General features: G+C 35.4%; 2 protein-coding genes across 7 annotated transcripts in view; one reads left to right on the top strand and one right to left on the bottom strand.

Annotated features, from left to right (window-relative positions):
* The first annotated feature begins 2686 nt into the window (after window positions 1–2686).
* On the top strand, window positions 2687–7621 carry LOC105188902 (zinc finger protein OZF). Of its 5 annotated transcripts, XM_025301580.1 has the most exons (5): window positions 2687–3012; window positions 3290–3367; window positions 3453–3596; window positions 4116–5448; window positions 7278–7621. In XM_025301580.1, exons 2-5 carry the CDS (start codon window positions 3305–3307, stop codon window positions 7304–7306), a joined length of 1569 nt encoding a protein of 522 aa, XP_025157365.1. In that variant the 5' UTR covers window positions 2687–3012; window positions 3290–3304; the 3' UTR covers window positions 7307–7621. The 5 variants fall into 5 exon arrangements, with proteins under 5 accessions (XP_025157365.1, XP_011148904.1, XP_011148905.1 ...); XM_011150602.3 differs by lacking the exon at window positions 7278–7621 and having other exon boundaries at window positions 2688–3012; window positions 4116–5797; XM_011150603.3 differs by lacking the exons at window positions 3290–3367; window positions 7278–7621 and having other exon boundaries at window positions 2689–3012; window positions 4116–5797.
* Window positions 7622–7722: 101 nt separating this feature from the next.
* Window positions 7723–24255, bottom strand: part of LOC105187110 (uncharacterized) — a 107838-nt gene continuing 91305 nt past the window's right edge. For both annotated transcript variants that reach the window (XM_025301577.1, XM_025301576.1), the window contains 2 exons: window positions 8288–8410; window positions 7723–8068 (listed from right to left, as the gene is read on the bottom strand). In XM_025301577.1, coding sequence (XP_025157362.1) covers window positions 8328–8410 — 83 coding nt within the window. In that variant the 3' untranslated portion in view covers window positions 7723–8068; window positions 8288–8327. The remainder of the gene's footprint in view (window positions 8069–8287; window positions 8411–24255) is intronic.

Here is a 24255-nt window from a genome sequence, read left to right on the forward strand (position 1 = left end):
TGAGGCACACAAATATTAGTTTCTGATTTTAATAATTGTAGCAAATCTCATAAAGCTGAATGTGAAATGTTATGCGATATTGCTCATAATCGTAATTTATTGATAAAATTATTTTCATTATCTTTTACTACATTTGGTCTCAGATCTATTGAAGTATTGCATTCTGTAATATCATCAAAATTATCCAAGGAATCTGAAGTATTAGAACAGTCTATTTTACTATTATCACATTGTAATTCTATATTTTACATGACTGTTGTATTGGGTTCTGAAATATTGTTATTAGTATTACATATTGATACATTATCAGAATCACTTGAATAATTTTGTGATAAATCTAAACATGTTGTGGTTCCTCTCTTTATTTTTCTATATAGTGTTGCTTTAGAGAATCTACGTTTCATATTAATAATAATCTTAAAAGTAATATTGTTTAACCTCTAAAAATGATTGTGCAGTGTGTGTGTGTGTGTGTGTGGTAGCGCCTTGGTTATTTTTCACACAATATAATACACAAATCACGCTTTTATTATTCTACAAAAAATAAAAGTATATTTTTATTGTAGGAAAACCAAGAAAATGCACAAGGTATAAATAAAGGTATAATATCAGACTAACTTTAGTCACAGCGGGCCGTCAAGTGTTGTTTATTATACCGTTCCTTGTACTATGCTTTCTATTGGTCTGTTCTTTTCAGCTGCACTGCTACACGCATCGGTGTAACAGTGCAGCTGAGAAAGACAGACCAAGAGTGGCGTGCTCGTTTGAATTCGTTGCTCTGACTAGTTTTGTTACATTCAGTGAACATTTAAGGAATATTAATATAATATTTCTACCGACGATTTTTATAATATTTTAAGTAGGTTTATAGACTATTCTACAAAATAAAAATATTCTATTAACATTTATACATGATTTCGTTGAGAAGATTCTCGTAACAATATATTGGATGCAACATTGAATATTTATAGAATATTGTGTGTTATCTGGGTTATTTGGATATGAATGTTACTAGAATATTACGATAAACGAAATTCCAATGTTTGGTCACAATGTCATCATCTTTCTTACATATTACTTATATTTGTTTATTCTTGTTTATTATTGTTAACACAACTGTAACGATATAGTCAAGCGATATAAATATTTCAGAAACTAAAGTGATTATTTTAAAGTGTTTATATTTATAATGCAGCATATATATACATTTGCCATTTTTATATTATTTTTGTGTCATTTATTGTCAGTGACGTTTAAGTGACAAATAAAGTCATATTGACATCATTATGATATTGTTATGACTTCTATGTTCTACCTGGAGATGTGATCTCGTTAGGGCCCGATTTTCGATGTATTCGTTTAAGAATGTCCTGTTTAGCTTTGTCGCAAAGTTTCTTTATTACCCTCCCATCAGGATGGCATCCGTCTGGGAATTTTTCAGTATAAAGCCTTTCTGCTGCCGAGTAATTATTTCTATCCTCACCCAATGTACGAATCATGTTCATAATTTCATTTGGTGGATATTCGACCATAATTATAATAAAAAAAAGCAAAATAATTATAATAAGGAAACAAAAAACTTCGCAAAAGTACAAAAAATTTCTATCCTAACAAGAAAAGTTAGTAGATAATAATATGCTTTCCTTACAATGAATAAACTCCCACTGTTTGTTTAGATCAGAAACTGAGCGACGATATTGACAACTGTCTGTAGCGTGAGCGGAATAGAAGTCCGAAGAACGATACGTTTGTAACGTAAAATTTTCTCCAGTGTTTTCTGGATTTTTGGATCGTTTACCGATTTTGTCTTGACCGGCCGGACCATGCCTCGATCTTGCCTTAAGTTAAAAAGTATTTAACAAAAAGGTATTTTATTATAGGTTTTTGGAAAGCTCTTGATGTAAGCTAGAAGAATATGTCATAAAAAGTAGGTAGTTCTATTTAAGAAATTGAAGGTGAGCTTCACCTGACCTTCAAGCAACTATTCAAGGTCACACTAATGACACCATCTTATGTCCCCCACGAAACCATACAACTTTTGTCTAAAACATTTTTCCATCCGAGCACTTTCTGCAATGATAACCGAGGTGCACTATTAAAATGGGACATCCTATAATTATATATAATTATATGATCTTTTCCCGAATTTGTATTTATTTTTATAGAAAAGTTACAATATAATACTTATTAATAAACAAATATAATAAATTGTTAAAGAAAAAATAGAAAAAATGCAAAAATTTCTGCATAAATGGTTCACTTATGCATGTGTAAGTTATATACACCGCGTGAATACATAATAATTAAAAAAATTCAAATTTAGCCGGAATAAGTTCAATTGAATTCATATTTTATTCTTTTATTTGTCACAGAAAATCATAAGTTGCAAAAAAGTTCCGATTTTTGTGGTGCCTGCAATTACATTTTTTTTCTCTAGCTTCACTTTCTAGACAATAGATAATTGCAATATCGAGCGTTTCATACGAAAAACAACATTCTTATTTAATAAAAATGTCAATTATCAATGAAATTCATAGTCCACATTATTCGCCGTATGTAAATAAACTGAAAGATAGGTATATAAATTTACAAGAAATATCAAAATAACTGTCCTACACGAAAGCATTTATTCGATTTGTGTGTGGTACTGCGCGCAGCGCCTAACTTGACGAAGTGACACGCACTTGTGTGCGTGCGCGTCGCGTGATATGGGTGCACATATACGAGACTGTGTGTAACGTGTGCGCGCGCGGACGTTTGTGCAACACATTATCCACTGTATCTAAATATCTACGCCACCGCGAAGTACAGTGCATCTTGTCGATTTTGGCCGATGCGTCGTATCGTACATTTACGATAGTGATTTCCAGCATTACGACTTGTAAAAACGACTTATTCTCGTAGACTCAACAGAGTCCGCTTTTTCACGAAGCGCCAACGGATTAAAGGAACGTCAACGTCGGTCGCAACCTATATTTTTGTACTACATGGAAGGGCCATGTAACCTACGTTGTGAGTATCAATGAACGATCATTTCGTTTAATCGGTGTTCTCTGCGCGATAACAGGTTCGTAATTATGCGAAACGGCGTTAGGCCGCGGTACTCTTAATCGCGTTCCGGACCTGCTACCGCGTTTGAGGTTATGAGAGCGTTTTTATGTAATTTCTGGCTGCACCCATCGTGTACAAAGCTTTTTCCTTGTCTTTTTACTTCGATTTGTTTTTTGGATACTGTTGATATCGCACATCATGAAACGTATATAAGCGAATAAATTGATTTCACTTTCAGAGTGAAGTGTAGCAAATGGAAGGTTTTAAGGTGAAAGATGAACCGATGGATGCATTAGCCATAGACAGTCAGGTTATGGTAAACTTTTTGTATGAAACACAGCAGCACGGTATTTGGTATACTGCTGGTCCTGTCCAGAGTCTAACGTAAGAATTACTTTAAGGATGAGAACATTGTGAGCGTCGTGCTTAAAGAGGAACCAGGTGACAGATTTGATCCCGACTACATGGAGGATATTTGCTCAGGTACTTTCGAGAAGGTATTTCTGCCTATCGAAAACAATGAAGTGGATTTCTCTAATGAAATGGTAAATCTATAATATTAAGGTAAAGGAACAACAGGCCATTAAGAGCCTACAGGTGGATATTTGTATGCAAATTTATAATATTTATTATTTGACATCAAAAACCAAATTAAAAACCAAACATTTTAATCCTACTTTGTATTATGTTAGGTGACCATTAATAATAAGAATTATATCAGTAATATGATTTTAAGTTTAATATTTGGTTTATAATTTTGTCTCTGATATCAAGTATTAAGTTTTACAAGTTTGCACACAAATATTTGCTGGTAGGTTCTTATTGACCTGCTGCTCCTTTAATTTGATTTTATATCCATAGAGAGAACTTTCATCTTCTTTTTTTCTAATTTATAACAATTATAACTATATCATTTTTTAATATATATAATTGATACATTTGTTTTTTCTATTCTTCAGAGAAAATATATATTTTTATTTAATATACAATTAGACAAGAATCAATGTTTATAACATATATATTTATCATACTTTTTTTTCATAGAGTTTTATAAACCATTGCAGGTGAAATTAGAATTGGAAGGAGAATCTACCAGTCATCATAATTGGACAGCGCAAATAAATGCTAATTTATGCGATAAGGAAGATAGTGTAATGCAACGATGTTTGGCTAACACAAATTTTCTACAAGCACAAGACCCTGAGAAGCACGGATTTTGTCAAAACGGGCAACAAGCGAAATTTTATAAAATACAATGCTCAATTTGTAAGAAGTGGTTTCTGAATAATGATTCCATGGTAACACATTTAAGGATGCATTGTAGTGGAAGTCAGTGTGAAGTTTGTCAGCAGAATTTTTCTGATAACTCCAGTTTGCATGCCCACATGTTGACTCACGTTGGAATGAGCCCGTTAGAATGCAACATCTGTCAGAAACGATTCGCTTATAAATGGTGCTTACGAAGTCATATGCAACTACATGTGTTGGATAAGCCATACGATTGCGATGCGTTGCAGCAAGCTTTTATGAAACGAGCAGGTATGAACGATCAGATGATGCATATGGAAGAAAGACCTTTTGAATGTGATGTATGCCATGCATCGTTTAAGGAGAAAATTACTTTAAATCGGCACATGTCCAGCCATGTTGGAGATAGATCCTATAAATGTGAAATTGCGGCATTTAGAGAAAAGGCAAAATTAAATATGCATATGCCGCTTCATATGGGAAACAAACAATTCAAATGTACATTGTGTCACAGAGCATTTGCTCAAAAAACAGCACTCAACAATCATATGCTGGCCCATAGTGGTGAGAAACCACACGCATGCAACATTTGTGAGAAAACATACAAAAGAAAATCAGAATTAATTAGGCATACTATGGTGCACACCGGCGAGAGACCATACGAATGTAAAGAATGCTTGATGACTTTTCGTGAAAAAGCCAAATTAAATTCCCATATGCTGGTTCATACAGGGGAAAAACCACACGAATGTCATATTTGTCACAAGGCATGCGCACGGAAATCAGATTTAAACAGCCACATGTTGCTGCATACCGGCGGCCAGTATGATTGCAAAGTCTGCGATAAGATTTTTACCAGGAAATCTGATCTGAATAGACACACTCTAATACATACTGGTGAGAAACCGTTCGCCTGCGATTTATGCGACATGGCATTCAGGGAAAAGACTAGATTGAACTCACATATGCTTATACATACTGGCGATAAGCGACACGCCTGTCACATTTGCCACAAAACATTCAAAGAGAAGTCGTCGTTGAGGAAACACATGTTGAGCCACACTGGTGACAGACCGTACGAATGCTATGTGTGTCACAAAGCTTTCACACAGAAGACTACTTTGACCAGCCATATTCTGGTTCATGCTGGTGAGAGACCTTTTGAGTGCAGTTCTTGTCAAAAAATATTCAAAGACAAAGCAGCGTTGAAAAAACACTTATCGATGCACGTTAATGAAAAAACTCACGAATGTCTTATCTGTATGAAAAAATTCGCCCATAAGACAGCATTAAATAATCACTTGTCCACGAGCCACATATCCTAACTACACGGATCTAGTCTATTACAGCTTTCTGTTTCTTTACATTGAGCACCGTACGTTTGTAGTTATATAGCATATTTCCAATAATTATACACCTATATTTGTTTTATATGCCAATAGGTCTGAAAGTCGTATTTTTTCTTGTGTATGGAGATAATAAATTAATTTCTAAGTAATACTGCCAGTCACTTTACGCTCCTACCTAAAGGACAAGTGAAACCATTAAAACGCTTATATTTCGTACATTCCATCTTGAAACTGATACTGTTAGATCTATACATTTATAAAAATTAATACTTATACAATACGTTATTGGCAAAAGAAACAGAAAGTAATTTATGTTACTCCGTTAAATTGAAAATGATGAAGATACATAAAAAATATTGGATATATGCCATTGCATAATGTTTATTTAATCCATGTAAACGAAAAAATATTGGTCAACTAGGTAATTTTGATAATTGTGAGCTAGATGTAACCAATCATACCTGAAATATAGTATGACAAGATTCTATAATTTTATGTAAACAGTACTATATATCAAATTAAAAAAATTGTAAGGTCAGTTAAAATTACTAAATATAGAGTCGTGATGTTAATACGTCGTGAATCAAATTACTGGCTATTTATATAACTTATAATATTTCAGTTAAAAATATTATAGGTTTTTCAGTTAATATTGCAAATTCAGTAAACGGATAATAAAATATGTATCAACGATATGAATCAAAATAAGATTAATTTAATAATTCATTATTCTTTAAAATATGTTTTTTAAGATATGTTATTTATGATGCATATAGCCAGAGAAAGAAAATTTAATACACCAGACTCAAACTATTGCTTGCAGATCATGTTTTCAAATGTTTTCACCTGATCCTATAATGTACAATATTGCCACAACGTCTACAATTGTTTCAATTTTTCCTTCCTTGATTATTATACTGACCTCTGCCTATATCTTTTCGCATAATCTCAATGAGCTCTATTTCCAGATCTAAATTATTCATAAATACATGTATAAAATTTGTTATAAGTTTCTAAACTGTCATATTGAATATAGCATGACACATAGCATGAAACAACAAATAAGATAAAACTTAATGTAAACGTTAGGATACATTTGAATCCCGAAAGCCTTATGAGATCTAGATGATCATCTCTAATTAATGACTTAATGTTATTTGGTAGACAATAGCAATAAGTGTTATTCAGAATCAGCGATATCTTAGAGTATTTTGAATCATGATTTCAAAAGTGTGAAAAATAGGAATAAGTACATATACACAAATAATTGTTGCGACTTGCGTGTATAAAAAAGTGATGTTTTATTGACTAAACTGATTTATCTCAATATGTGATACGATAAACTAACATTGAATGAATATCATAGTAACTGTTAATTGATAATTTTAACAGTAGTCTCGATATGATATTCTAAATTATTTTATGTTGGCATGCAATACTATTGGCTGCAAAATTTCTCTGAGGTTAATTGTTCAGTCTGATGTAGCCTTAACAAAATTAAAACTACATCAATTGTTACTAACTTGTTATTAACAGTATCATGGCTTACCCACTTGCGTATTATATATTTAAATTAATACCAATATTAACGAAATAAAAACGAAATAGTAATTTTTATCATCCTTATAGCACAATGGACTCGCAATGGAAAGCCTTAACGAAGACAACTGACCCTATGCGTCTAAGATATTCTTTTATATAATTCTCAGCGAGCTATAATTACATTTGCACTGTAAAAATATCTGGTTAATAACTCGCTTGTTTACATGTAACGGATGGGCGATATGCGAATCATCCATTCTTTCAGAATGTTAGGAATGAATGTTATCATCTATGTATGCGAGATGGAGTTAAATTCTCCATTTATATATTTGTATAAATTAATTGGTTAAGATATGTTCTGATTAAGTCAATTTTATTACAAAGTCGAAAGTATTATAATGTCGATTGTATTTTTTAACGGATCCTATAAAAAGTTATGCTGAGAACTATCAAACGCTACAATTTGATGTGGCGAATTATTGATTATATAACGGATAATTAATGTTTGCAACGTAAATAACCACACATATAATTCTAGGAAGCTTGTTTACTTTCTATTAATCAATCAGAGTAAGCGTACTAATGGACAGTGTACATACAATGGAAAAATTCTATCTGTCCATAGTAGTATTGCAATCGTATTAAATAAATGAGATATGTGTAATAAATATGAAATTTTTATATATAAAGCATATAAACAAATTATGTGTTTCAAGTACTAGGTAGTGATTGGTAGCGCTAACTAAATGTATATTATATTTTGCAATTATGTCATCGTCTGCATGTATTATGTTCTGCTTAATATTCATCTTCTGATTGAAATATTCATCAATACTTGAATTAACCTTTTACATCAACAGGATGATTTCTTGACCAACCTGTAACACAACAACATAATAATTCTCATATACGCGTAAATATTTTATTAGTGAAAATATTATAATATCTTACAGTCAAGTTGTCGAAAAATGTAAAAAGAATTAAATTATATTTAAACAAATTACATATAAAGTTATAATTATTTTTTATAACTACTATTTTTTAACAAATTTAAATAGTTACATGTGCCTAAAGGAATATTTCTAGAAGAAACTTACTTTCGGCATTACTGGCAAAGGCAGAGGCACCATTGGAAGCTCAGTGATTGAGTTCGTCTTGATTTTGTATTCCATCGGAAGACCAACTTTCGCTATCGGCTTGATTAAAATGATTGCCATCTCCTAAAAAATAAAATTATATAATTTGTTTATTATACATATTTACATATGTACATATTACATGTATAATCAATTTAAACACATTTAAAACGATATTAATTTTATTTATGTACATGTATTTAACATATACTTAATACTTCATATATCTTTAAGAAAAATAATTACTTTTAAATAATTACAAAATAAAATTTAATTGATATGATTTTTGATAATATATTAAAAGAAATTATAAACTTTCATTTAAAAAAAAATTAAATCTTTTTTGTTGCGAATATCTTGTATATACTATTATAAAATATAAATATCGCGAGTTGAATTGCAATTTATGCCACTTTCCAATTGTTTTATAGTAGGTAGATATATTAAAGAAATTATCATTGTTATCATCGTCAAGTATTACAGATACGAGAAATTAATTATGTTAGTAATTTTGTAAGCAAAGAACGAAGCAGATACTTAGAGCTGACGCTTACTTTTAATTAAGATTTAAAATAGCCGCGTCCGCTAAGAGCTTTACATACTATATGCTGCGTATTATGTTGTCACAGTGTTGACATTAAAAAAAAACGATCTACCTTATCAAAGTATGTATAGAAGTCAGACAAAAACCTAACTAAATCAGCGTCATAATATAATGACAAAAATGTAAAACGCGAACAGAATATGTTGGCATAGGAAGAGTAAAATTTAAGAATTGTATATTGACATATGTCGACAAAAAGTAGACTTAAAATAAAAAATAGAATAATATAACGTAATAAATAGAATAACGTTACGTCATTTAAGCAAAATGTCTTTAGAAATTAGACTTGTCAAAAAACATACTGTTATAACAGAAACGAAACACAAATTGAACATGCATTACCATCTCAGATGATAATAGCAAAATGATAGCAGAAATGACCTATAGTCTATCGTCAAGAGATGATAATAATAATAATCGAATTTCGAACAATCTACTACATATATAGGGTGTCCCATTTTAAAGGACCCACTCAAATATCTCAGAAACACTGCGTTAAATCGAAAAATACTTAAGACAAAAGTTGTTTAGCTTGAAGGGGGATATAGGACAGCGATAGCATTTTGTTTATAGATAGCTCCATTTTCGAAATATTTACTAATTATCAATTTTCTTAAGTGGAAATCCAAATTTTTTATTATATCATCTTTTTCTACCAATTAATTTGAACAACTTTTGTCTGAAAAATTTTTTTATTTGCTTAATATATTTCGAGATATTTAAGGAAAACTTGGTAACTTTTCTAACATTTACCTTACGATATCTCGCTAACTATTCGTCGAAAGAAAAAATAGTATTAGACTTTTTTATTTTATTTACTATCAAGAATATACTACTGTAATAGTGCCCTAACTTTTATTAATTTAATAATTTTAAAATTTCCAAAGGTCAGTAAGTTAATAAAAGTTAGGGCACTATTATAGTGATATATTCTTGATAGTAAATAAAGTAAAAACTTTCGACGAATAGTGAGATATCGTAAGGTAAATGTTGGAAAAGTTACCAAGTTTTCCTTAAATATCTCAAAATATATTAAGCAAATAAAAAAATGTTTCAGACAAAAGTTATTTAAATTAATTGGTAGAAAAAGATGATATAATAAAAACAGGGATTTCCATTTAAGAAAATTGATAATCAATAAATATCTCGAAAATGGCGCCATCTATAAATAAAATGCTATCACTGACCTATGTCCCCCTTTAAGCTAAACAACTTTTGTCTTAAGCATTTTTCGATTTAACGCAGTGTTTCTGAGATATTTGAGTGGGTCTTTTAAAATGGGACACCCTGTATAACACAGACAATTGCAGCAACATTGCTGCAACGTTGCAATATTGTATATATATATATAATTTTTTATTTATTATTTATATTTTTTTATTATATTATATACAGTGTCCCATTTTTAATGATCCAGCCAAAACTCTCGAAAAATATGGAATATATTAACAATGAAAGAATTGGAAATGTCCCTTACCGATTTTGATGGACTTTGGATATGTTGTAGAGCAATAAAAAATATTACATGCATATTTTTTTTATCGGCGTTTTTCAAAATTTAGAGGGTGAAACAACCCCTCCAAAGAACTAATATTTTCATTTTTTTGCGAATATCTTCTAAAGTATGAGGTATATGGAAAAATGTTTCCTATAAAAGTTGTACAGTTGTACTTTATACTGTTTGCAACGATATATTCAGATTTTTCAAAAGTGGGAAAATTTTCAACTTCTCCCACTATTTTTTTAATTTTGCAAAATTAAAAAATTTCATGATGACAATAATTAAAGAGCATTTGATGCCGAATCCATCCATATATAATAATACAACATGGTCATGATTAATTTTTAGAAAAACGACATGATATCGTGCTATAGGCGCTGCACTGTAGATAGGTATTGTATTTCTTTTCAGTTGCGCTGTATTCAATAACTGTCTCTTATGCATATTTCCTCATACAATATGCAAGAAAATTAATTTTAATAATACAATATCCAACTTATTACACGAAATAAACATATTAGATGAAAGTGCATATACAGGGTGTTTGATAGCTGATCATGCAGACGAAAGTTGGAGATAGATTGGGTGTAGCCGAGAAGAAAAGTCATGTACCATAATGTCAAATTGCTAATAGTTATCGAGTTATTAATTAAAACATGTGAGCCAACGAGCGCGTAGAGAGCGGAGGGCGGCCGCAGTAAGCACGTAGACATTTGATACAGGCGGAGTGAGCGAGTGACGGTAGGCGAGCGCGCGCGGCGAGGGGCGACGTAAACAACAAGAAGCGAACGCGCGCGACGAGGAGCGAGCGAGCGCAAGTGACAAGAGGCGAGCGAGCGCGAACGACGAGGAGCGAGCGAGCTATGAGGAAAAAGCTATAAAGAAAAAGCTCTCGCTCGCTCCTCGTCGCGCACGATCGCCTCTTGTCGCTTACGTTGCCCCTCGCCGCGCGCGCTCGCCTACCGTCACTCGCTGACTCCGCCTGTATCAAATGTCTACGTGCTTACTGCGGCCGCCCTCCGCTCTCTACGCGCTCGTTGGCTCACATGTTTTAATTAATAACTCGGTAACTATTGCCAATTTGACATTATGGTACATGACTTTTCTTCTCGGCTACACCAAATCTATCTCCATCTTTCGTCTGCATGATCAGCTATCAAACACCCTGTATACACAGAGAGAACGATTTAGTTGAATTTAACAAATGCTTATTTGGAATAGTCCAAATAAATTTTTTGATTGATCGAACGAAGTTTTGTTTGACGCAACAAAAATATTTTGTTGCAGCTTAGTTCCAACGAAATGTTTTTGTTGCGTCAAACAAAATTTTGTTCGATCAATCAAAAAATTTATTTCGACTATTCCAAATAAGCATTTGCTAGATTCAACTAAATCGTTCTCTCTATATAGTGTGGACCATTTAGCACATTGTTGACCGGCAATTTTACTCAGAATTTATCTCATGTCACCGGCGATTATTTTGTAATTGGATGTGGAAGTGAATCAATATAAAGAAACTTTTTTATAACTATTAATTATAAACAAATTTTGTTTAATATTTAACTTTTAATATTTCGTTTTGGTATGATAAACAGTGTAACAATCACCTACGTACAATGGTACACAACAGGTTTTGCAAATATATCTTGTTTCGCTGCGTTTTCCGTCATGGTTGAAATTTCTTTTTTATAGCAAAGGAGACACAACTTGACAGGTTTTATTAGCTAAATATTAGTTAAAGAAAATATTAGCTAAAGGAGCTTACGGTATGCTGAACAACGACTCTACTCTATGTTCTCCGAGAACGCATTGACCCAACGACGCTGATGCGAAACAAAAGCTCTTCGATCACGAGTTTACTCGTGGCCGGTCAGCAACGTTTGAGCATGCCGACACGAGTTAACTCATGACCGGGCAACAATGTGTTAAGTTGATGATGCAAAACATCTAAAAAATGAAGCGTTGGAGAAAAAATGTTTTAAATAAAAATTGTATGGTTTAAAGGGGGTCGTACAAAGGCGTCCTTGGTTTTATCTTGAAATATGTATTTAAGGTCAATTGAAGATTAATCTAATTTTTTAAAATAGAAAGCCCAGTTTTTTATTACATCTTCTTTTTCTACCAATTAATTTAAACAACTTTTGTCTTGAACATTTTTTTTGTCTAGAACATTTACCTAAAATTTTTTGAGATATTAAAAGAGAACTTGGTAATTTTTTAAATATTTAACTTACGATACCTCGCTAGCTATTTGTCAAAAAAAAATAGTACTAGACTTTTTTATTCTATTTAGTCTTAAGAATATATTGTTACAATAGCGCCCTGACTTTTCTTAATTTAATGATTTTTTAATTTCTAAAAGTTAATAAATTAACAAAAGTCAGGGCACTATTGTAACAATATATTCTTGAGAATAAATAGAATAAAAAAGTACTATTTTTTTTCGGCAAATAACGAGGTATCATAAGTTAAATGTTAAAAAAACTACCAAGTTCTCCTTAAATATCTCAAAAATATTAAATAAATAAAAAAGTGTTTCAAGCAATAGTTGTTAAAATTAATTGATAGAAAAAGATGATGTAACAAAATATTGGGGTTTCTGTTTAAGAAAAGTAATGGTCAATGAATGATGTAGTTGTTTTATATCCCCTTTGAAACCATACAACTTTTATCTGAAACGTTTCTTAGTATCTTTCATATTTTTCGAGATTTTTGGCTGGCTCATTTAAAAAAGGACACTCTGTATATATAAGATATATACAGCGTGTTCCAGAATAATTGTGCCAGGAGCTTATGGAAGCATAGAATGAATTAAACTAACAAAGAAATTTTATGCCGTTTTGTGATATTCATAATAATTATCAAGTTATTAATTATAGAAATCTGATAAATGAGCGTATGCCGGGATGGAATTGGAGGAGCATTACAGTCGTTTAAGCTAGTAATGCGGCCCAGTTGATCTAGCAACTGTTGCTAGCGCGCAGCGAGAAGGACAATGTGTCGCTATTGGGCTGGGCTAGTCTTATTTCTCTGCTTCTCGCCGCGCGCTGGTAATAGTTGCTGGATCAACTGAGTTACACTATAACTCAAGTGACTATAATATTTTTTCGATTATTCATCTCGACGCACGTTCTTTTGTCCGTCTCCTATAATTAACAACTCAAGAATTATTGCGATTATCGCAAGATGATATGGGACTTTTTTTTGTTCGCTTTACTCTGTTTTATATTCCCATGAATTCTGGTATGGTTGTTTTGGGGCACCTTATATACAGTACGAAAAATTGGTGGAGATATAAAGCAAATTAAAACATTAAAATATAAAACAAACATAAAAATCCTATACCGCTTTGCGATATTCATAATATTGGGTGTACAAATAGTTCGGTCCGTTTTCAAAAGATGGGTCTGGCTGTTACGAATAGTTCATAGTGACTGTCGACTTTGGCGGTTTCAGAGAAGTTAGATATCTGCCAATAATATTCAGTTTATATCGCTTTGAGTTTCATACAAAAACCTTGTTTTTTACAGTGTTGAAAATGTCGAATTTTGTGTTAACCAAGCAGCATTTGCGGGAGGTTTTAATTTTCTGCTTTAATTGGAAGAAAAGTGCAGCTGAAGCCCATCGAATGCTTGTTGAAGTTTATGGTGACGCTGCTCCAACTGATAAATCATGTAGGGAATGGTTTCGACGTTTCAAGGATGGAGATTTCAGCGTCGAAGACAAGCCTCGCTCTGGACAGCCAAAAAAATTCGAGGACAAAGAATTAGAGGCATTATTCGAAGAAGATCAGAGTCAAACGCAAGAGGAGCTTGCAGAATCATTGGAAGTGACTCAACAAGCCGTTTCCGTACGATTGAGACATGGGAATTATTCAAAAACAAGGAAATCGGGTGCCTTATGAACTGAAACCGAGAGACGTTCAAAGGCGTTCTTCATGACAACGCTCGGCCTCATGTCGCAAAAGTCGTAAAAAAATATTTGGAAATGCTCAAATGGGATGTTTTACCGCACTCGTCGTATTCTTCGAACATTGCTCCTTCTGATTACTGGTTGTTCCGAAGGATGCTGCACGATTTGGCAGGTCATCGGTTCACTTCTTTCGCAGATATCGAAAATTGGCTCCAAACTTGGATTGCCTCAAAAGACGAGTCATTTTTTCGAGATGGAATTCGAAAATTGCCTGAGAAATGGGAGAAAGTAGTAGCCAGCGATGGAAAATACTTTAATTGATCTGTTCATTCATTTTGTTTTAAATAAATTAAATAAATACATCTTTTAACACAAAAAACGGACCGAACTAATTTGTACTCCCAATAATTATCGAATTATTGACAGATACCTGATGAGTGAGCGTGCGCCGAGATAGATAATTGGAGAACTGTTGCAACTACTCAAGCAAGAGCATGGCCTAGTTGATTTAACAACTGCTGCTGGTGCGCGGCGAGGGAAATAATAACATGCCACTATTCTTGCCGTTCCTATGTCTCGCCGCACGCTGCCAACAGTGTTAGATCGATTGGATCGTGTTGTAACCCGAGCGGCTGCACTTCTCCAATCTATCTCAGCGTGCGCTCACTCGTCAAATTTTTGTCATTAATAACTTAATACCTATTGCGAATGTCGTAAAACAGTACAGGACTTTTATGTTTGTCTTAATCCGTTGTCTTAATTCTCCACGAATTCTTAATATTTTCACGAATTTCTCGTACTATAGGATACCCTGTATATAGGATGTTTCAGACCATCTAAACCCTGTACAATCTCTCGTGGGAACGTAGAGCGAGTCGAAGCGAACACAAAAATCCCATATCGTTTTGCGAAATTCGAATAATTTTCGAGAAATTAATGTCAAAAGGAAGCCAAGCGGCGGAGGAAAAGCGTTCGAGTCGCAGCACAGCTTAGTTTATCTAGTATCTCGATCACGCGGCAAGAAAGGGGAAAGACAACACGCCGTCGTTCGTCCTTAAATCGGCGCTTTTAGGTCTCACCGCACCGCGCCTAAACTCGCGTCGATGGCCAATACACAGTCGCGATTACAATTACGAAATCATTTTATAGGACAGCAAAGATAGTTTAAACTGAAACATGGTAAGTGCCTGTGATAAAAAATAATGGAAAATAGAAAGTAATAAAAACCGATAGGAAAATCTAATTATTTTCTATCGCAATTTATCGTTTCATTAGGTTGGAAAGAATTTGCAAGAAATATTAACAAAAGCCTATTGTACATTTACGATTTATTCTTTATATTCTCCTATCGTATTTTATTAAAGAATTATGATGCGCGAAATACTTAGTTATAACGTGTTACGATCTTTGTAATAATATGTAGAGAAACATTCATTCTTGGTGTAACGACTTTATGATAAATTATGATGCGCCTTCTATTGTAATTATATCTAGGGATCAATTTTATGTCAAATATTGTTGGTACATGATTAAGAACAATGAATTTTCTTTTGTAATTATACGATAAAGAACTTTGAATTTCCCCTATCGCATTTATATATCATTAATTACAATAGATTTCAGTGGCTGATTCACGATAGACTCAAAACAAAATGATAAATAAAATGATAGGGTACGATAAGTTTCAATAGCAATTTTATCACATTCCAACGATTGAAATACTCTCCTAACAGGAAACAATAGAGAACGATTGGAAACGATATTTCTTTCGGATTTCTTCCAATACAATAAAACGATAGAAAATAAATCGCGATAGAAAATAATTAGATTCTCCTATTGGTTTTTATCACTTCTTCTTCTCCTTTTTCTATACTGGCTCCGGGGGGAAATAGGTGTCCCTATACGCCATTCCCAAGTTTAAATTCGACGCGAGTCTAAGCGCGGTGTAGTGAGACGTAAGGGCGCATTCACACTTGGAAAAAAGCAGAAAGCAGAAGCCAGGAGAGTGACAAAGAAAAGAAAAACTCTCGCAAGAGAGAGACAGATTGTCAGCATCATTTGTGATTGGCTGCTGCTTTCGTGCTTTCTGCTTTTCTGCCCAAGTGTGAATGTACCCTAAGAGTGCCGATTTAAGGACGAACAGCGGCACGTTGTCTTTTCCCTCTCGTCGCGTGACCGAGATAGTTACTAGGTAAACTAGGCTGTGCTACGGTTCGAGCGGCTCGAATGCTCCTCCTCTATCGCTTGACTTCCTTTTGATCTTTTAACATTAATTTCTCGAAAATTATTGTGAATTTCGCAAAACGATATGGAACTTTTGTATTCGTTTCGACTCGTTTTATGTTTCCATGAAAGATTGTTCAGGTGATTTGAGACAACCTGCAATGTTGCAACGTTGCAACAAACAATTGCTGCGACTGTTTGTGTTGTATGGATATATGTAAAGAATTGAGTGCATTCAGTAGTAAAACTACTCACTAAGTACTCTAAATTTGTGTGCTAAATGCAAACACTCCCTAAACTGCTCACAATAAGTTATTATTTTTGTGAGTGTAATTTTACATCTCTTAGAGTCTTACTCTCTTAGTTACTGACTTAAATCTCTAGTTTGCGTTTAGTATATCTTTAGAAAAATAACGCAAATAATAAAAAATTATAATAATATGCAAGTAATAATAATGAATATACAGGGTGGTTTAAAAGTTTGGAAACGGCTAATTATCTCTAAAAGTAGCGGTTCTGTAGGAAAATGTTTGAAACAAAAGTTGTAGAGTTTTAAGTAACGCATTACATAGTAATATTATTATGACCTTGAACAGTGTTATCAAGGTCATATAAAAATCACTTTGAACTTTTTAACCCCTTGACATATTAGGTGTACAAATGAATAATCCAATTTTTTCAGCTACATTCAAGGTTTATTTTAAAAGAAAGTAAATTAAATTGTTCAATAAAAGTATTCGCCGTTGCTTTCTATAACTTTAAGCCATCTTTCAGGCAGCTGATGAATTCCATCTCGGAAAAATGTTACGTCTTTGGACACGATAAAGTCGTCAAGCCATTTTCGGATCTCATCCACTGATTGGAAGTGCATATCGGACAAGGCGTGTTGCATCGACCGGAACAAGTGATAATCGGATGGAGCAATGTCTAGTGAATATGCCAGGTGCTGCAAGACGTCCCAGCCAATACTCATTATGGTGTCTTTTGTATTGGAAGCAATGTGTGGCCTGGCGTTGTCATGCAACAATTTCACTGGACATTCTCCTTTGCCAGTATACGGGCGTTTTCGTTCCAATTCTTGACTCAAGCAAATTAATTGACGTTGGTAGCAGTCCGCAGTAACTGTTCACCCGGTTCCAACAACTCATAATAAAGCACGCCCTTGATATCCCACCAAATGCAGAGAAGAACCTTCTTTCCGAAGCGATTGAGTTTTGCGACCAATTTTGATGATTCGCCGGGATTTACCCATGACTTTCTGCGTTTCGGATTGTCATAGAGTATCCATTTCTCATCGTAACGATTTTCCACAAGAAAGACTTCGACGCTGCTTATTGAGAAGAGAAAGACACGCTGCCACTCGTTGATTTTTGTTGGTTTCAGTGAGTTCATGCGGAACCCATTTTCCTTCTTTCTGGATCTTTCCCATCTCATGTAGACGTTTGAAAATCGTTTGCTGCGTTACTCCTAACTTTTCTGCAAGCTCTTTTTGTATTTGTGCCGAATTCTCAGCGAGCAGTTGTTCCAAATCATCATTATCGCACTTCGGAGGGCCTCCAGGGCGTTGTTTGTCGATTAGACTGAAATTACCGCTTTTAAATCGCTTAAACCAAAATGCGCACACATCGTACAATACAACACCTTCGCCGAGAAAGGAATAAATCGATTCGCACGCTCTTGCAGCATTTTATCCTTGTTGGAATTCGTAAAGAATGCAGTGTCGGATATGCACCGTATCTGTTGCCATTTTCGACTGTACTGAACTGACTTTTGAAGGTTATGTTGGGCCTTTTGCCAAACTATTTGTTCTTTTTAATAGCTATATGTCAACATTGCATAATCACAAAAGAGCGGGAAAATCTATTCAATTTAAAATTGATTTCATAACTGCTTAAAATAATTTGGATTATTCATTTGTACACCTAATATAATGATATCTGGGAGACGTCATTCATTTCATGTGCCATTGCAGACTTTGACGTCTCCAAGACGTCAAGAACTGTCTCCGGCGGACGCCGAGAATCGTGCGTCGATTCTGTTTTGTTCCGAATGCTCAAGGTTCTCCCCCTTTTTCAACGATACCGGATTGAATATTGCAGAAGATATGCTATATAATTTGTCTCTTCCTAATTATCCAACACGTGGCAGACCGTCGCAAAATGAGTGCCCAACTCGGCTACAGGTAAAACATTGAGCACATTTTCCTGAACATATACCTTTGACTAATAAAAAGAAACATTCTGCAAAGAGATGCCATATGTGCGTAAAAAATAATATAAGAAGCGAAACAACTTGGCGGTGTAAAAAATGTCTAGTTCCTTTACATATTCCAAAATGTTTAGAAATGTTTCATACTTTGCAGAAGAACTACTAATTTATTATTTTATAATGTTACTTAATTATTGTCGATTAACATTATATATTAACCTGATTAAATGTTATGTAACAATACAAATTTCAAAATAAAATGTTCTGTTTCTAAGCTTACACATAACTGTTCAGTTGAGCCAAATTAAATAATATTTTTCAAACGCATCAAATTCCGTTTTATTTGTATGTCAAGGGGTTAATTGGAAATCCCCATTTTTATTACATACTCTTATAGCTTATCTCGAGAGCTTTCCAAAACACTATATTTAAGTTTTCATGAAATAATAAATAAATAAATATATAATTTTTAAACATAATAAATATAAATTTTTCATGAAATACTTTCCGAATTATGAGGCTTGAATGTTGCAGTACCGCCGGTATTAGCATTACCCAAGGTGGAACCGCGTAGAGGTTGCACGATCGGATTTACAACTTTGTTATATGTACTGCGTGTGTGTATATATATGCGTACGTGTTAAGGGGCGGATCCCATCGAAACCTAGTTCGAAGCCTGAAGTGGGGAAAGCAGCAGCGAAGTGCGAGCTCTGCTAATAGCAAAACATCTCATCTGTTATCCTGAGTTGTCCCAATTGAACCCAACCTAACTCAATTGAGCTTAGTGTATCGTTTATATAAATTACATTACATATCGTGACAACCTCCTCCTTCCTTAAACATTTTATCAGTAGTTGAAAATCCTTACAAAAATAATATTTCTGTGTAATAATACGAAGTATTAAATAATCTTCATTTCTTTTAAAAGATTCGTGAAATCTTAACAATCGGTATATAAAGGGTTTTTCAATAAGGGCGGGTCGATGTTACAATGGAATAAAACAAGCTGTGTATGAGGTATTAACGAAATCCTGTTTTTATTTGAAAGGCCCATGTATGCCATTATGTGTGGAATATAACATCGTTCAAATGTCCACCGCGGCTTCTCACGGTGGCATGGATCCGAGTGGTCCAATTTTTAATGATTCTGCCGCATAGATCCGGCTGAATTTGAGCGATTGACTCCAAACCTCATTGTCAAATGGTAGAAGGAAAACAATTTGAACATTTAATTAATTGGAAAATGTTGCACATCTTAAAAGATGAGATAAAGTCACTTTACACAACAGAAAGGGTTTGGAGTTATGAAATACTACGGGAGTGACGAACCATGGGGTCCTTATTTCTGTTACATAACACGCAGACGCACACACACACACACACACGCACGCATGCACGCACGCACGCACGCACGCACGCACGCACGCACGCACGCACGCACGCACGCACGCACGCACGCACGCACGCACGCACGCACGCACGCACGCACGCACGCACGCACGCACGCACGCACGCACACGCACACGCACACGCACACGCACACGCACACGCACACACACACACACACGCACACGCACACACGCTTGCACGAACACAGACTCGCATGCACACACGCGCAAACACACACGCACACACACACACACACACATAGAGGTGTAAATCCAATCGTGCAACTTCCACGCGGTACACCTTAGGTAATGCTAATGCCGACGGTACTGTAACTTGGAAGCTTCATAACTCGGGATGTACTTAACAAAAAAATACTTTGTTGTAGCGTTTTGGGAAGCTCTTGAAATACGTTATAAGAATATGCCAAAAAAAGTAGGGCGTTCCATTTGAAAAGTTCAAGGTGACTTTGGCCTGACCTTTGTCCTCGGAGGGGCCGGATCTCCACGACCGTCAATACGGATTCAACCCCGGGAGGTCGACACTGGATGCAGTGCAATACCTCCGGGACCTGACCGGGACGGTCGTGGAGAGAGGGCGGGGTGTTGTTGGCGGTGTCGTTAGACATTAAAAATGCCTTTAATACCCTGCTCTGGCCGGAGATCGGACGGGCCCTCGAACGCCACGGGGTGCCCGTCTATCTCCGGCGGATATTGGTAGCCTACTTCGAGGACAGAGACCTCGCCTTCCCGAAGGAGGGCGGGGTCCAAGGCCGGCGCGCAATGGAACGCGGTGTTCTGCAAGGATCGGTGCTCGGCCCCCGCTATGGAACATCGCGTTCGACCGGGTGTTGCGTACCCCGCTCCTCCCCGGCTGCCACGTCGTCTGCTATGCAGACGACACGTTAGTGGCGGTCGACCGTTTCGTGACCGAACGAACCCCGTCGCAGAAGGCGACGGGGCGGTCGGCGACCCAGGGGGATATAGGTAGCAGGCGTGAGGTGGCACAGGCCGAGGAAGAGGAAGGACCCCTGGATAGCAGGGGTCCAAGCCCTCCTCGACCTCCTCGGGCCCGCCTCCGTCGACAGGGGGGATCCGGCTCTTCTTCTTCCTAGAAGAAGATGGATCCCCCTGTCACGGACATGTAGGGATAGGGGGGAGTGGTGTCCCGGTTTGGGACCGGCCCACTCCCTCAGAAACCCTCCCTCCCCGCCTAACGGGAAAGGGGGTAAGGGGTGAGGGCGGATGCCCTCTCACCCCATAGGTGAACCAGAAGGCCAACCGGTCGGTCTTAGACCGATCGGGACCGCGCCCTGGATTCCCCTTGCGGAACAGGGCGCGGTAACAGATGGCGTGGGACTCTTGGAAAGGAGCCCTGGGGCCGGGGTGTTAGGGAGGAAATGCGGGAGCAGTGCCCCTGACTCCCCACAAACCGGTCCGACAGCTTGGCATCCCGCAGGGGTTTTAGTCGGTAAGAGTTCGACATAACCCCCGACTCCCCAAAGGGTCGGGGGTATCCATGATGGATTTCCCCTGCGTTACAAAAAAAACTTTGCCCTGACCTTGTTGACGCTAGCCAAGGTCAAACTGATAAGATCAGCAAATAGATCATTTTAAACCTTACAACTTTTGCCTGAAACATTTTTTCCAAAAACTGATTGTTTTCAAGATATTTTATCGTTCGAAGATTTTTTGAGAACCCTGTATATCCAGTACATGAAAATCGCTCATTGAACATTCAGAAGTAACTGCTCATTGAGCATTTAAAACGATTATAATACTGAATGCACATATTGATATCACAAAGCTTGTTCTTCTTGCGCATGAGCATTATGTTGTTAATTGCCGGATACTTCGTATAAGAAACAAAATGTTGCTATTGAACTGACAATGAGAGGACCAGAAGTGAAAACGCATTTTGGAATATGGTTTATTGCAATAGACAGACTTTTATGTCCATATTAAAAATCCTAAACGTAAACTTTAGACGTTCCTTTTTTTTTATTAAAAGAAAAACATGAAAACGTTAGTATTAATGTTATCGGATTGATTAATCGCTTGGCAGTACAATATATTTCTAGGTAAGAAAGAAATAAGTTAAGTAGGAAAATTTACCGAGGCGTACCGATCTGCGCTCTAACGAGGAACATCCGCGAAGTACGAGGGTAGTCCCAGAAAGTTTAATGAATATGATATAATTTTCGGACACTGTATATAGATATTATAGTTTCCTATCATTATATCGTACGATAAGTTTTTTTGTTAATATTTCTTATCGGAACAAAATAAGCTGTTGGCATTAGACCTATAAAACGTACTTGCAAAGAATGATGAACCAATGTACGACATTCTTCCATACAGTTAATCCAAACATAGTGTGTACATAGAAATATAGGAAGCAGTACATATAAGCGGGAGAGGAGCTCCGCCCCTCCCGCAGTGATGGGAAATCGTTGACGGGATTGCCAGCGAATTTCCCCTACCACGCACGCACAGTCGGCTCGGTCTACTGTGTGGGCCACGCGCTCGGCAACCGTCGGCGCACCGAGCGAGAAAAAGAATATCATTCCCTCTTTCTCGCTCTCGTGTTCGCTCGGCGACACGAGCGAGAATATCTTTCCCTCTTTCTCGCTCAACGACGCGAGTTAAGCCCGTGTCACACTACGGATTGAAGATCAAGGATTGCGGATTGAAGATTAGATTTCGACACATCAACGAACTTCGGTTTTGATTCACTTTATTCCGATTGGTCAAATTTCAATCTTCAATCCGCAATCCTTGATCTTCAATCATCGTAGTGTGACACGGGCTTAAGGCTGATTCTTTCTCGGCTGTAATCTGAGTCGCGGGCGCGACTATGACGATACTGAGAAGTTTTTCCTATTCGGCGCGCCGAATTATGAATATTATTTTATTATTAACAATATTATTGTTTATAATAATAATATTAATAGTATTCCTCGCCGAGAAAATGAAATATATTTCATTAATTGTTTTGCTGAGGTGGACAGAGTCATAGATTTGATTGTTGTTGGGAATTGTTTAATAATATTTGAAGAATAATTTTAAATTGTACAAAGATGTAGAATAAAATATGGAAAAGTATTGTAACAAAGTCAAGAAATGAAATGAAACCTTCTTGTTTTCATTACAATATTCTCTGAATTAACAAATACTCTTCAAACAGTATTAAACAATCCCCAAAAACAATTACATCCGCAAAATCTTCTGCTGCGCGAAAAAATTCATAAAATATGTCTTCGCCGCACTGAATGAGGAAACCCTCAGAACAATATTATATTTAAAATAATGTACAGTGCATTAATAAATATGCAGTCTAGTAAAAAGGTAATTTATTTGCCTATTATAATATCTTCGAATGTATTCACTTGTTTGCAAAACGATTTTCCCATGTATTTTCGATGCAGTGTCGAACAGTGTAATTGTTAATCCAATGAACCTGTTTAAGAGAAATAAGTGGACCATTGGCAGCACTCTGAGTTCAGTGTTCAGTGCGCCACTCAATAAAAATATAATAATACTATGTTTGTATTAAAATAATACGAAGTTTAACGAATTGTTTGTGAAAAATCACCGTAAATGGATGAAAACAGTGTACAGTTATAGCGTACAGTTTAGAAAACTCACTCTTTACCAGCAACATGGATAAAATCAAGTTGGAAAAAAAGTAAACATTCTTCTTGCTGATTCATGCGATGATTCCAAAGTATGAAGCAAATGCATTATGCATGTAGTAGTACAGTGGTATTGTGCATGCATGTAGTAGTATAATAGTACTGTGCATGCATGAAGAATGAGAAACTATTAATAAAGTAATTATTAATAATTAAGTAACTAATCAGTGTTTAAAGAAATGTACTGTGTCGTATATATAAATGGTTTTAGTAAAAAAGAATGTGTAAATCCACATTACTGCTTGATGGAAACCGCGAGAAAGTGGTGGTTTCTTCCATCAGGAGGAAATGATAAACAAATGTCGAATAAGTCACTTATGAAATGGAATTATTTGACATTGGTTTATATTTTCTAAGGAATGATAGGATGTAAGGAAAAGAAGAAGTAAACATAAAGGGAA

Source organism: Harpegnathos saltator, unplaced genomic scaffold, assembly GCF_003227715.2.
Source record: "Harpegnathos saltator strain DR-91 unplaced genomic scaffold, Hsal_v8.6 scaffold432, whole genome shotgun sequence".
Lineage (NCBI taxonomy): Eukaryota > Metazoa > Arthropoda > Insecta > Hymenoptera > Formicidae > Harpegnathos > Harpegnathos saltator.